The sequence below is a fragment of the Myotis myotis genome, unplaced genomic scaffold (assembly GCF_014108235.1).
Source record: "Myotis myotis isolate mMyoMyo1 unplaced genomic scaffold, mMyoMyo1.p scaffold_m19_p_2, whole genome shotgun sequence".
Lineage (NCBI taxonomy): Eukaryota > Metazoa > Chordata > Mammalia > Chiroptera > Vespertilionidae > Myotis > Myotis myotis.
The window spans coordinates 136,695,710-136,709,736 of NW_023416324.1; the positions used below are offsets into that span (position 1 = coordinate 136,695,710).

The 14,027-nt window shown below is 40.8% G+C and overlaps 1 protein-coding gene across 28 annotated transcripts in view; it reads left to right on the forward strand.

Annotated features, from left to right (window-relative positions):
* Nucleotides 1-14,027, forward strand: part of LOC118675254 (ABI family member 3 binding protein) — a 257,719-nt gene that overhangs the window by 78,458 nt on the left and 165,234 nt on the right. For all 28 annotated transcript variants that reach the window (XM_036347661.1, XM_036347632.1, XM_036347642.1 and 25 more), the window contains exon 3: nt 12,753-12,821. In XM_036347661.1, coding sequence (XP_036203554.1) covers nt 12,753-12,821 — 69 coding nt within the window. The remainder of the gene's footprint in view (nt 1-12,752; nt 12,822-14,027) is intronic.

Genomic DNA, 14,027 nt, shown 5'->3' on the forward strand with positions numbered 1-14,027 from the left:
AAACTACTGAAAGAAAAGTAGCTGCTGCATGAGTGAGTTCTGGCTCGAAATAGCCGGTCAGCAAGGTGTTAAGGTGTATTTTTCTCTCTTGCTTAAGGCTATTTTGAAAATGTCATCTAATTCTTAGTTCTTTCTCTGGAAATGGTTTTACCACTTGGGAAGTATTTGGCTTTAAATATTCAGGATTAATCCAAGTTTTTCATTAACAAATAGGAATCTCAGAATCACTTGACTTTTCTCCAAGGTGCAAAATTTAGCACAAGTTACGTAAGCTTCAAAAAGAATTTTTAAAGAAATTGGCACAGTGGGCATCAATTTCTTAGTAATTGCTATGCTATGCTATTAAAGAATTCACCATGAGTTTACACCAGAAAGACCTTGATAATCATAGATGACCATTTTAGCATGTTTTCATAAAAATAGCATCTATTCAAAGTTCTATGTTTTTATGATCTTCCTGACCTCACCAAACAGTAGATAAACTGTTTCCAAGACTCTCTTTTCTTGAAAATGCAATTAAACTAATTCAGAATATTTTAATATAATGCATAACAATTTTTTTTCAAATGTATTGCACTAAGACCAAAATCTAACTTTAAAATTTTATTAATTATATTTAAAATGGTCTCCCAAAATAGATGGGCCAAAAGTATACCTTGTCCCAGATTCATTGCAAGAGGCTTGCTATTGAAAAGGGGTCCTAAATGGAAAGACAGCTGCCAATAGGAGGATAAATTAGAGAATTTGAGGGTTATCTGGAACAGATGTGCAAGATAATATTTAGACTTTATAATTTCATTTATTTTTTAGGTTTAAATGAATTAAAATATATAAAGCATTTACTGTGTCCCCAAAACTTGTTCCCCCCCCCCCCCCACATCTCTTCCACCACCATCTCTATTTATTATAAACTTTTTAAGGAATATATCTCAAAACCAAGAAATACAATCAAATCCTCATTTTCTAGTTGCCCACATATTTTCTTAAACATTTTACTTTCCTCTGGACACTATTGTTCCCTGGAACATACTGATCACAACCAAAGTGCTGACGTGTCGGCCAGCATTTATCATTTTCTGTTTTGAATTGTTCTATAATTGCTTTTGTTATTATTCGTTTGCTCTTATTTGTGTCATGTCTCACCAGCTAAATCGTGAGCTAGGACCTGAGCGGAGCCTCACCTTCCCACGTTCCTTCATGTCCATAGATCTGTGGCTGTAGGAGCTGGCGACCCACAGACTGAAGGGCGGTTTGCTGGGAAAGCCTCCCAGTCAACATGGTAAAAAGTATCTATTTGCCAGGAGTGAAAATCTTCAGAAAAATCATTATTCTCAGGCACGGTTATGGTTTATACCTGTTGTTCTGGCATAATTATTAGCCATGTTCCCCTTTCTCTCAAAAGCATCTCAGTTTAGTGGAAGTATATGCTTAATCTACATGTGAAAGAAAGCCTTGAATTCTTAGCACGGTCATAGGTCTTTCTTCTTCTGATTCTAAGCCAATAGCTCAGCCTTTTCTCTGGCCACCAGGGACACTCCTCAGTGAGAAGGGAAGGATACAATCAAGAAGAGGTTGCCATTATTGTGTTCCATTCACCAGGCTGGACACAAAGCAGCTGCTCAACAAACGCTGGAGTGGAAGTTCTCACCAGCTTGTTAGCTGATGATTTCGTGTTGAGCACCTTCAAAGGCCTTTACAGAAGCAGGTCACTCAATCCTCACAGCAACCCCTTGAAGCAGTACTATCAGTATCCTCCTCTTCCCAATGAAGACAGTAAATCCCCCCAGATTAAGAAACTGTAAGTGGCAGGCTGGCTTCAGACCTGTGCACATGACCACCATGCCTTTGTGCTCCCCCCATGCCATTCAAGTCCCCTCTCACCTTTGAACCCTACGTAAAAACTCATCTCATGGGAATTATTCCTGCCTCCTCACCCCTATGTGGTATCACTAACCAGCATTTAAGAGAGAAAACACCTTGCTGACCGGAAAGCTTTGGCTGACCGTTTGATAGCTCCTGTGGCCTAGCTTCATTATTTGAAAGGGAAATAGCAAGACACAGTCCTGATTTTTTAAGGGTGTTTCCTGTAGAGACAATATGAACGCAGTGATGAACTCACTGGAAAATGTGTGTATGTCCAGTCTGTCCTTCAAAAGCAAGCCCTTGCCAAACCTTAAAACAGTTCACAGACAACACCCATCACTCAGTTTCCCTGCAGATTGCACATGTAAGACACGGCAAGGAACTAACCTACAGGCAATGAAGTAGACCATTTTAATGCCTCCCAAGTCTGCAGACTAGGAAAGGATGTGTGTTGGCTGTGGGGCAAGTGGGTAAGAGAAATAGGTTATTACACAGTCTTTGTTTGTAGTGCAGGGAGAGAATTTGTCTCCAAATAAAGATGGTGGGTATGCAGGATTGGAGTGGATGGTAGGTTCCAGGCTGGCTTCTTGGGCGTGTGACCATTGTACTCAGGAGGGCCCTGCATTTGAAGTTTAATGCTTTACTGTCACTGTCTTGAAATTCTTAATAGTTTTGCCTTTCAGTTTGATGTTGTCAGTTAGGTTGGATGGCCTTGGTTCTCAGCACCTGGTCTCCGGGCACCCCTGCTGCTGGGCCTTCTCCTCACTCCCACTCAACTGTTGTCACCTCTGCTTTTGGCAGGGACTTGATGTGATGCAGGGAGGGTCAGGTCTGCAAACCCCCACCCCCACCCCTGCCAGTGGGGACATCTGTCAGGACATGGTGGCAGCAGTTCTGCATGGGCTGGCAGTGACAGTGCAGTCAGTGGGTGATTTTGCCAGTGAACACTTCTCTCTCACCCCTATAAAGTACACAGTGTGTCCCAGCGCCAAGGCTGCAATCTCTCAGCATCTCAGGGCTGGAATGGCAGGCCTGTGGGAAGGGGAGGTTGGCTTTTTCACCCTGGAGGGTGGGGTCGGGGGTAAGGCGCTTTGATCCTGAGTTTGCAGTGATGGGGGAGGGTCCCACGCAGTGAGGCAGGCAGGTTGAGGAGGAGGGTGGGGTGAGGGTCTGCACTGTCCAGCAGAGCTCAGCATTACGTAGCCAGTGAATACCATGGCAGGTCTGGACAGGGACTGTGAAAGAAAGGAAACATTTTATATTTGAGTGTCCTTAATGTCACTGTCCCCCCGCTTATAAAAACGGGGGTCCCACCCTTTGATTTTGCATTGACGAGGCCTGCAAAGTATGTAGTCATGCCAGGCGACGTGTGTTTTCAGTAGCATTGCTTCCCCAAATCTCACTGAAATTAAAGCAAAAGTTTTAGTAATGTTTTCCAGTAATGTCTTCCTCGGTGGACTGTGTCTTTGAAATGCCTCTCTGGAAAAAGGATGCATCTCTCCTCTCAGCCCACTTTAGTCGGCTGCGGACAGCGAAGGAGCTTAGCAGAGCCTTTGGGTGTACACGTTACTGGGCCTAGGAAAAGTCTCTTCCCCCTCCAACCTCTTCCTTCCACCTCCTCCTTCCCCACCTCCTGTCTTCCTGTCAAAGCTGAGTCCCATTTTGTAGCTAGAGGTTCCACTCACTCTGTAGCGTGGACATGAGGGGCTGCTCCTCAATCTCAGATGACTCTGAAACATGCACACCATCAGCGGTAAGCTCCCTTCAGAGCGTGTCTGTGACTAGACACTCTGGCACCCCACCCGTGGTGATGTTCCTTGTCATTTTTGCATTAGTAGGTGCTCTGAGGTAGTGGGCGGCTGTGCCTCTAAAGACCATTTGGCCCCCGTGTTGCCCCAGCCTGCTGGGGGCCGTGCCCGCCGGATGCCTTTCAGAGGCTGAGAGAAGCCAGGGCTCTCTCAGGGCCCAGGGCCCAGCACATTGTTCTGTCCAAGTGGGTGTTGGTTCATTTTTCAACTGTTTTTATAACTTTTTATGGAAATAACTACTGAACAGTGTAGGATTTGCTTTAAATTATTTTTGCAGGTGAAAAAAGGATAAGGATTATTCTTACACACAAAACCGTATATAAGAAAAAACTTCAAAGGAAAAAGAACAGTTTTACAGATAGCTTACTCAGTGGTTCAAATTTACTAGCTTTTAAGAAAGATCATTTGCTCTTTTGCTGACTGCTACTCCCCAAATCCCGAAGCATTGTTTCCTTTCCTTCTGCAAGCTTCACACTTTATTTTTACTCTAGCCCCAGGCAAAAAAGAATAGAGGAGTAGATTCGGAGACCTTTCAGAAGAGGTTTATTGTGCAATTACTGTATTTCCAGGCCTTATGGTACAGATAGCAATAAAACATGAACTGAGCCCTGGCTAGATTCAGCGTGATTCTCGGCCCCCACGTCTCCTTACAGGGGCTTAGAAACACTCTAAAAGGTGGAGACCTTGTGTTCGTTTGTGGTGATTCATAATTCTATAGATGTTCATTTTTTATGTACAACTGAGAGCAACGTGCTAGTAACCTAAGTGGTTTATTAAAAATTACGAACGTCTTATATTCATAAACTTAGTAAATTAAGTGCAATACTGATATCACTTGTGACCACTGTGTCTTCTCTTTGGACTCCTGCCCCCGTGAAGCTTTGCAAAGCTATGGCTTAGCACTTGTCTAAGCAGATAGCATAATTTCCTCAACGTTCTAGGAAAAACCCATCAGTATTTTTCCAGAAGAGACACCAAACTTCCTGAAAGGACATAAAAACAAACAAGACTAACAATGGCTACTGTTCTAGCTTTTGACTTAATTATTACATTTTATAGTGAGTTTTTTGGTTGATACTCCCTCTGGAGGGATGTATCTCTTGCATCAACAATATCTGAGCCTCTCATTTTCCAGTCACTGGGCTTCAGAATGGATGTGGACTGCGCTCTCATATGAACCATCTGTACCCCGTTGCTGAAACCCATCGGCTGTTGAGACAACTTGTTATTATTTATCATCACTAGAATGTGAGAGTAGGTGGTGTGGGTGGGGAGCAAGGTTGGTTATTCTCCTGAAATTTAGAATTACTGATGCAGCTTTCAAAAAATGAGTAAGTAGACAAGTAGGATTTGCTGTCTTTTTTACACTCCACTCCCCCCCCCCCCCCCCCCCCCCCCGCTCCCTCATCACCACTAGATTACACCTCTTGCCCAGCACACGGCCTCCTTCACTCCCTCCTGGCCCAGCAGGTGAGGGAGCTGGTGCCAGCAGCATGGCAAGGGCCGCTGAGACAGAATGCAGAGCCAGGGCCCACAGAGCTCTGCTGGCTCACCCCCTCCAGTGCCGCACTCCAAGATTCTTCCTTCAGAACTGACTATTGGTTGAGGGGAGCTCTCTGCCTGAGCTTAAAACACAAGGAGGCTGTTCAAGGGTCTTTGCAAGCAGACATTACTCAGTGCTAGTGTTGATGAAATAAGGCACAGGAGCTGTCTGCCAAATGTTAAAGCTAAAGGGACTACTTAAATGTGGACTGTACCTACTCAGGCCAGATTACAGTTAAGGATGGCATGTGAACACTTGCAGATGCAAAGAAAATTTGAAAATATTTCTCTGTGGAGATTTCCAGGGCCACAGACTTTTGGTACAGGCTAGGTGGGTGATTTTCTTAACGTCTTAGTTTTGTGATGTGCCATATGGGCTTCTAATAAAAACACCTACCGTATTTCATCAAATTCTAAAGCCCCTTTAACTGTAAATCACACCACTATTTATCTAAAATGAAAAAAGTTGCTGATGAATGACATTGCTTTTGCATCCTAGTAGGGCCTTTATTTTATACTTATTGAAAGAGCTTCCTTTGATTCATGGATACATAAATTTTGTTATCTATTTTTTACAAAAAGATTTTTAAAATAAACTCTTTATGCTAGAATAACTTGTAATAAGTTGCAAGTGTAGTACAAAGAATTCCTGTGTACTTTACACCCAATTTCTTCTATTCTCAACATATTGTGTTAATACGCTACATTTGTCACAATTAATGAACCAATATTGATACATTTTTAACTAAAGGCCATCCTTCATTTGACTTCCATCATTTTTTACCTAAGGTCCTTTTTTCTGACCCCGGGTCCCTCCCAGGACACCACCTTACATTGTCACATCTCCTTAGGCTTCTGTAGACTGTCACTTCCTCAGACTTCCCTTGTTTTTGATGACCTTAGCAGTCTGGAGGAGTCCTGGTTAGTTATTTTACAGAATGCCTTCAATTTTGTTTTGTCTGATGTTTTTCATATGGTTAGCATGGGATTTGGGGTTTGAGGGAGGAAGATATCTATTACTTAAAAACAACAACAACAACAACAACACGAAAGGAAAATAAGCCAAAGAAAAGTGAACTTACTGTTAAATATTCTTCACCTTGGGGTTTAACTTTTCCGCTTTACCTTTCGACTCAGAGTTCTCAGTAGCCTTATTTTCCACACCATCTCACCCTCTGTGCCAGCAAGAACACTGGTGATGCAGCATTTTGGAGACACTGTTTTACTGGGGTTTCTTCCAAATCACTGGCCCTCTTTTGCCAGTTTTCAAGCTGTCACTTTTATGGTATTTTTGTTTTGTTGTGTGTTTTTATTTATTTTTGTGTGTGTTTTTTTGAAGCTCTCACTTTCTTGACCTTACTGGAAGGTGTCAGGCAAACTCTAGTCTCTGACAAGACATTTGCAACCCAATTGTCTTTAGCTTATGGAGTAGGTAGCTCTCCACACCTTAATGATTTTAGGGACAGAGAAAAGGAATTAGGAAGGGCACTGGGACAAAAAGTCTCCCCATTTGTTGCTTGAGGCTCAGGATGTATTTAGTAGAGGACATGCTTTTCTTATGTAAATGAGATAGATCATGAGTAGAGATTAACATGAATCCATTCACATTAAATTGCAAATGATTGCTTTTGTGATCCTCTCTGAGAACAAAGGAAAATGAGATCTAAGAGGACAAGCTATTCAGTCAAGTGAGGAGGTAACTCAAAAAGGGAAATGGTCATAGGAACTTATATCTGGGACCTTAATGAGCAAGTTTGTTCTAATTCACTCTTCTGGTAAGACTGGTCTTGTGCGTAAATGTTCCAGGAATGCTCCCAACCTACTACTTCATTTTAGCTATTCCTATGGCATTGGCGCACAAGAACACATAATATAGTTGGTTACATAATTCTTTGTTTGCCTAATCCTTGTCCCATTACTCAAAGAAAAGCTGGAGCAGGTTACAAAAATAGAATCATAGTGTAACATTTTAAAAAAATATGATAATAAAAGGGAAAGAAAAATGTGGGTTGAATGTTCTGATAAAGTCAAAGGTGAGTTATCAACAGAAGTATGTGTGTGAGATCCTGCACATTTAATTAAGGTGGTGCAGATGTTTGAAGATATATTTTATCATATTAAGGAATGTTTCATTGAACTTTTATTCAGAATTGGTTAAAAATGGTAATAAAGTTTGTCAGTATTTCAGCAGAAATAGGAAATATCTTTTTCCTCCTTATGTTACATTTCTGGAATAAATTAGACTTGGCCATATGTTTTCCTGTACTATGTACTGCCAGGTTGTGCTTGTCATTCTATTTTCTAGGATATTTTGCATTGATATCTATGAATATTGTTAAAGAAAAAAAAATTACCCAGTGGCACTTGTTACAGATGGTAAGGAAGACTTTATTCAAAGGGAACTGCCTTGATAGTATAGGGACCACTGTAATGGGGGTCTTGTAATGGAGGAGAGAGATTGGGCTCAACTCTAAATACAACAAGGAAAATTGGAAATTTTTAACCAAGAAACAGCATTGTGGAGAGGTCAATGGATGAAAAATTACTAAGGGGAAACATCAAGTGTAAGAGGAATTCTGGTTAAACTGACCTAACAGATTATTGCTGAAGGCAAGCCAGGCTGATCAGATACCTCCTGAGGTATGGTGAAGGATAAGAGATGGTGAAGGGATGGTGAAGGATCAGAACCTGATTAGGTATCATTGGTGATGAAGTATGGAGGATGGGGAATTCTGGCTAAACCATCTAAGCAGGATTCTCCCTAAAACTGGACAATGCAGAGATGAACACAGAATCCTAACAGTCAGGGCCTAGTTGAGAAAGAGCTCGGAAGAAGAGAATATGGGTCAAGGACAGAATTTTTATCAGTATAATTTTCTTTTCTATGAAATTTTTGTATTTTGGAATCTGTGAACAAAAGGTTTGGAAGATTTTCCATACTTCTAATATGTCCCCGGGACCTCTTAAGGCAAAAACTGCTTCAAGAAATCATCCTCGTCATCATGATGGCTAAAGTTACATGAGCACTTCCTGTGTGCGAGGCGGTCTGTAGGCTACTCGTCCCTGGGAACCCCATGAGACTGGTACTATGATTTTTTCCAATTTGAAGATGAGAAAGCTAAGGTGCACAGGTGTGAAGTACTTCACCTTGTACTGATAAGTAGCTGAGCAGGATTACCCAGGCTCCAGAGTCCACACTCTTATGCCATAGTTTGACATGAAACCAAATTGCGAAAAAGATGGCATAGTAAATATGGTGTGTGTTTTTTTCATGCCCCTTACCTGATTTTCTTTAGGATCATCTGGCTTATTTTATGGTTATCGTGTGGAAATGTATGTGGCAGAAACAAACGGCACTGTGACAGCATTCTAAAGCAGGTGGCTTGCAAGGCAGATGTCCTCTATTAAAAAATGAGAGAATTGGAAGTTGTCAAACACAGCAATTATGGGAGGATTATTTATATAATAAAAACTCTAGTACCTTATAAAGGATTTCAATAGTAGATTTCCCCAAACAGTAAACTGCCTCTATAGTCTACCATAGGGCATTTAAAATAGTAAGCAAATTAGATATAAATAGTCTACAACAGGCTTAACTATTAGGAAAGGAACATTTGTTAAGGTAACTGCTTTCCACACGATTTTCTTAAATTGACATTTTAGTTAACACATGCTTTAAATGAAAGAGTCATGTATTTTGGCATGTTTTACCAGAATTTCTGATCAGGCTACTGTTGTGTATATTTCCAGGTTGCTACAAACCCACAAAGAATTTCATAGCTCAGATCAGAAATAGAAATCTTCTTTTTCACTTGTTTTATTTTTCCGTATCTGTGTTACCACTCAAATGCAAACACTGCTGAAATCCATGAACACTAAAAGTTTTTAATGAGCAGAGAGGGCCACATGTGCACCCAGATTCCAACATCTGTTCCAATTTGTAATTGGCTGTAACCGCCTTTGCTTTATACAAAATGACTGGGATCATAACAAAAATTACTTTTAAATTGCTTGTATGTCTTGGATCATGCATGTTATTTTTCTAGTACTCCAAGTCTTCTTAAAAACCACTGAGGCATAGTTGGGTTAATGCGTATCAAGGAAGGAAATAAAAGGCTAACTCTAAGAGGCTTTGTCTCACTAAGGACAATTTAAGAAAAATAGGGATTTAGCTTTTTTTTCTGGAAGTAAATTCCAGAGTTTTAGTAAAAGGGCATTTTGAGGACTAGATTAAGGGAGCGACATAATTTTCAGGGCCGAGTGCAAAATAAAAATGAAGGGTTCCTGGTTCAAAAAGCAGTGGGGGTGGGGGGTACTAAAGGTACTAAAATATAAAGTTCTTCCCTTTCTTCCAGAGTTTCCCTCTCAGCTTGTCCTGGTGTTATTTTATTTGCTCCTTAATGTCATTAAATTAAGTTTGTTTATTATCAGCATCAATTTTAACATTTAGCATTATCCTGGGCAATGCTAGTTTTAAGTGCAAACATAAGTGCTTTAAACTCCAAAGCAGTATCACTGACGTTACACAATTTGCAGTTGGTAGTTCATACATGTATTTCATTCTTACCAGAGTAGTGGAAATGTACAAAACTAACTCAACTTTTTATTTCGTTTCTTGATACGTGCACACACTACCAATACTCTGCCTTTGACTTGCCTATGAATGTGGAAGAATAAAAAGAAAAGGAACTAGGGGTTGCTCTAACTATTCCTTCTGCATCATCATTTCCAGCATAAGTAGTTGGTGAATACAAGAAGTAACATGAGTAAGGAAGAATACAATTGGATTCCTTACTCATTTGTGTTTCTTAAAAGGCTATTGCCTTCATTATGCTTTGAATCAAGTTCTGGTTCAAATGGGAACTGTGGCCCTTACTCAGTCATAGATGTAATATGCTCACCTTGTTCTACCTTTGAGTGTTGCTGAACTCCCAGACAATCATGGATCCTTTGACATGCTGGGCTAATGGGGTATCTCGAATGCTCTATGTGGATGGGAGGACATGCATATTGTTCCGGTCTTTGCTCACTCGCATGCTCCATCCTTCCATCAAACTTCCCTTGCAAAACACAAAGTCAAAGACAAAAGTGTTAACAATTTCAATATGGTGACAGTGGGTTATTAAACCAAAGCTTGGCACCCTTTTGGGCACAGGACTCTGTGCGACTGCCTACGTTTTGTGCCCATCAAGCTGACTGCTGCGGTGACCTTATCTACATATGAGGGGTGATAATAAGATGTCTCTGGGAGGATTGCCATGAAGAGTAATTAAGGCATGAATGTAAAGTGCTTAACAAGTACAGTGGGGCCTTGACTTACGAGTTTAATTCGTTCCGTGACGGAGCTCGTAACTCAAATTACTCGTATGCCAAATCAACAGTGAACGAGTGAGACACGTGATGCTGGGCTGATGATGTGGCGTTCACTGTGATGTTAGCTGTGCTAACTAGCGGTGGGGTATCTGAAGCTGGCTCGTAACCCGAATTTTAGCTCGCAACTCAAAGAAAAAATCGGCCGAGAGGCGGCTCATATCTTGAAAAACTCGTTAGTCGGGACACTCATAAGTCAAGGCCCCACTGTATCCTGCACACAGAAAATACTCAATACATGGTAGTTTCTTAATACCTATGTCACATTATATCCCAAATAAAATCAGGAAATGGTTAATGTATTTCTACTAGGAAACTTGATTTAGATTAAACGCATTCCCAACATAAGCTTCACTAAACAGGATTTGCTTCCAAACACTTGAGACTCTGAAACACAATGAATGCTCCTTTATCTGTGCTGTGCTCACGAGGCAACTAGATGATAAACAGGCAGAGCTCTGTTTATCCTGAACTTCCCTGGTTTGGTTTATGCTGTGGTAATTACCCAGCAAGTTATAGCAAATAGAGCAGTGAGATGTCCAGGAAAAAACAAAGGCTCTAGTCATTTAAGGCAGTTGAATTTCCAGGTTGCCTTTGGCTGAGAATGAGGTCAGTTCTGTAAAGCCGGGGGCAGACAAGGCCTCTGTGAACCCAGAATGAACACAACACCAAGATGTGCAATGTGCCTGAGCAAGTGGTGGGGAACTCTTGTTGATTACAGTGTCTGAATGCAACTTGGAGTAGAATGAGTTTCAGGATCCAAAGTTACTGAAGAAATATCCTATATAATAAGAGAGGAATATGCTAATTAGCCGTTACACCCTGAGGCGTAATGATGAAGCGCATCAAAACCAGATCACGGATCAGCAGGAGGGTGGGCCAGCGAGGTACAAGCGGGCTGTGGAGAGCTACAGGAGGGGGCAGGGCAGCAAGCTATGAGGGGGGCAAGGAGGGGGGAAGCTAGAGGAGGGCAGGGAAGTGGGCAGAGAGCTACAGGAGGGTGGCAGCGACCTACTGGCGCACGGATTCGTGCGCAAGGCTACTAGTATTATTATAAATAATACCCATCACTGAGTAATTCTAGTAGAGCTGCTTATAAAATGCTATTTAGTATGCCCCAAGTGTATTTGCTTTATTACATATATTGAAACCAACCATGGACCTTGGAAACGTCAATTTAAAAAAGAGCATTTGATAAATTATTAGCTCATGATTGAGTTAGCACATACTAATTATTTAAACATTTTATTTAAAACCTAAATATTTTAAAAACAGATTCTCTATTAATTTATTTCCCATTGGCATATTTTAGGTGAAAATCATAGCAACCTAAAATTGTGAGCTTATTTTAAAATTTTTCACACAAATGACTGGTTAGATATGAGACTGGCTGAGAAATTATGTAACAAGATAAAATAGGTCATTATAAATACTCATATGTCGCCCTGACCAGTGTTGTTCAGTGGTTAGAGTTTCAACCCATGAGCTAAAAGGGTCACCATTTGATTCCTAGTCAAGGGAATGCACCTGGATTTCAGGTTTGATCCCTAGCCCTGATTGGGGCATTTACGGGAGGGAACCAATTGATGTGTTGATGTGTCTCTCTCTCCTCAATGTTTTTCTCTCTCTCCCTCTTTCCCTTCCACTCTCTCTAAAAATATCAATGGAAAAAAATATCCTCAGGTGAGGATTAAAAACAACAAAATAATATCTTCACAAAAGTGAGCCATTTCAGATCATACAACAGGTGACACAACCATATATTTTATGCAAGTGGGATTTCCCATCTCCGGTTTTAGCATCAGGATGAACCTCTGTGAGAAAGAGGATCACAGAATCGATTTGACCTAATTTTTGAAAAATCTCTCTACAGGGGAAAGGATTGATGAAGCTGTGACATGAAATCCATGTCTAGTAAGATTCTTTTAAGAACTATCCCCTACCCCTGTCCATTTGGTCTTAAAAATCTGGATTTAATTTTCATTTTAAAACCTGAATTAAATTGAACTATGCAAGAAGTATTAAGTTTCTGAATTCCTGGGTCCTCTCATCCACTGTGGTTATGATGACTAAAGTTGGGAGCACTGAGTCAGGACATGGGTGTGCTGTGGCAAATGCTGCTCGTTCTCAAAGAATTTTATTGATAAATAAAGTTATTATTATTTCCAGATGCAGAGCCTAAATATCTGATTGTCGTGCGACCTGCTCCTCCACCAAGTCAAAAGAAGTCATGCTCAGGTATTTTTAATTCACTTTGTTTTTTATTAACTCTAAACCATGACTTTTTGTCTCTTTTCTACCCATGGAGACCCAGTGCCTTGGGGAGGCCTTAAGAATGCAGTTTAGAAGTTGAAACATGCGCAGCAGGCTCTGGTCAATAGATTAGTAGCAGAGGCAGGAGGAGACTTCTCGGGATCCTATCCCAGTACTACCACATGTGAACTGCAGGGCTTTAGGCAAATATTGAACCTCTCAGTGCCTCCTTTCTGCTGCACAATTAGGGTCATCGTGAGAATTAAATGAGTTTGTGGATATGCCACACCTAGGACAAGGCCTGGCTCATAGCAAGTGTGCCCTGAGAGTTGTTCCTCTTAGTGTCTTTGTTTTGAAATGTGTGACCTCATGCTTGCCATTGGGCCTTTCAGATTTTGAAGGCAGATTTTGATGTCTAACCTTTGCTGAAGGAGACTGTTTACATTTCAAAGGCATAATTAATTTATATGTGTTGGATTAATAGACTGGAACTTAGGTTTTATTTAATCCTGATCTCTCCCTTCTAAACCTCTTCTATTTAGTCAAATATAGAAGAACTCCTTTTATGAAACAGCAATGCAACACCCATCTTCCCATGGATAGGACGTCTCAAAATGGGAACATAGATGCCATAAGAATAAATGAGTAGAATTATTTCCATGTGATCAAAAGATTAAAGTCCTTCTTGAAATTACCCCAGTTTCACTACTTAAGTGTCTTCTCAGATCAAATGAGTTGCCATTGCTATAACGAGGGACCAATTATAGCTGCGAATATGATTGACCACCTGATACGACACCTTCCTAACTCTGTAGGTAGAGTTGACCTTGTCTTCCAATGTGAACTGTTCTCAAAATAATTATTTCCTAATCAGACTTATCTTTTATAATACACTGGATGTCACACACAAAAAAAAGGATCTTTTTTGTTTTGTTTTACTTTCGTTACATATTTTTTAAGGTATGAAATGGGTGGGGAGAACATACAGATCTTTAACTATGACCAGCAAGGGGTCCCTGGCAGCTGTGTGTTTGTCTTCCAGATGAATCAGCCAAACCTGGTTCACAGAAATCAGTTGCCACAATCCTCTCCCCTCTCCCCCCTCCTTCTGGTGTTTTCCACTTCTTTTAAGAGAAGCAATAAATAGTCAAGCATTTTGAAAAATACACATTCCTTTTCCTGACCTTTTAT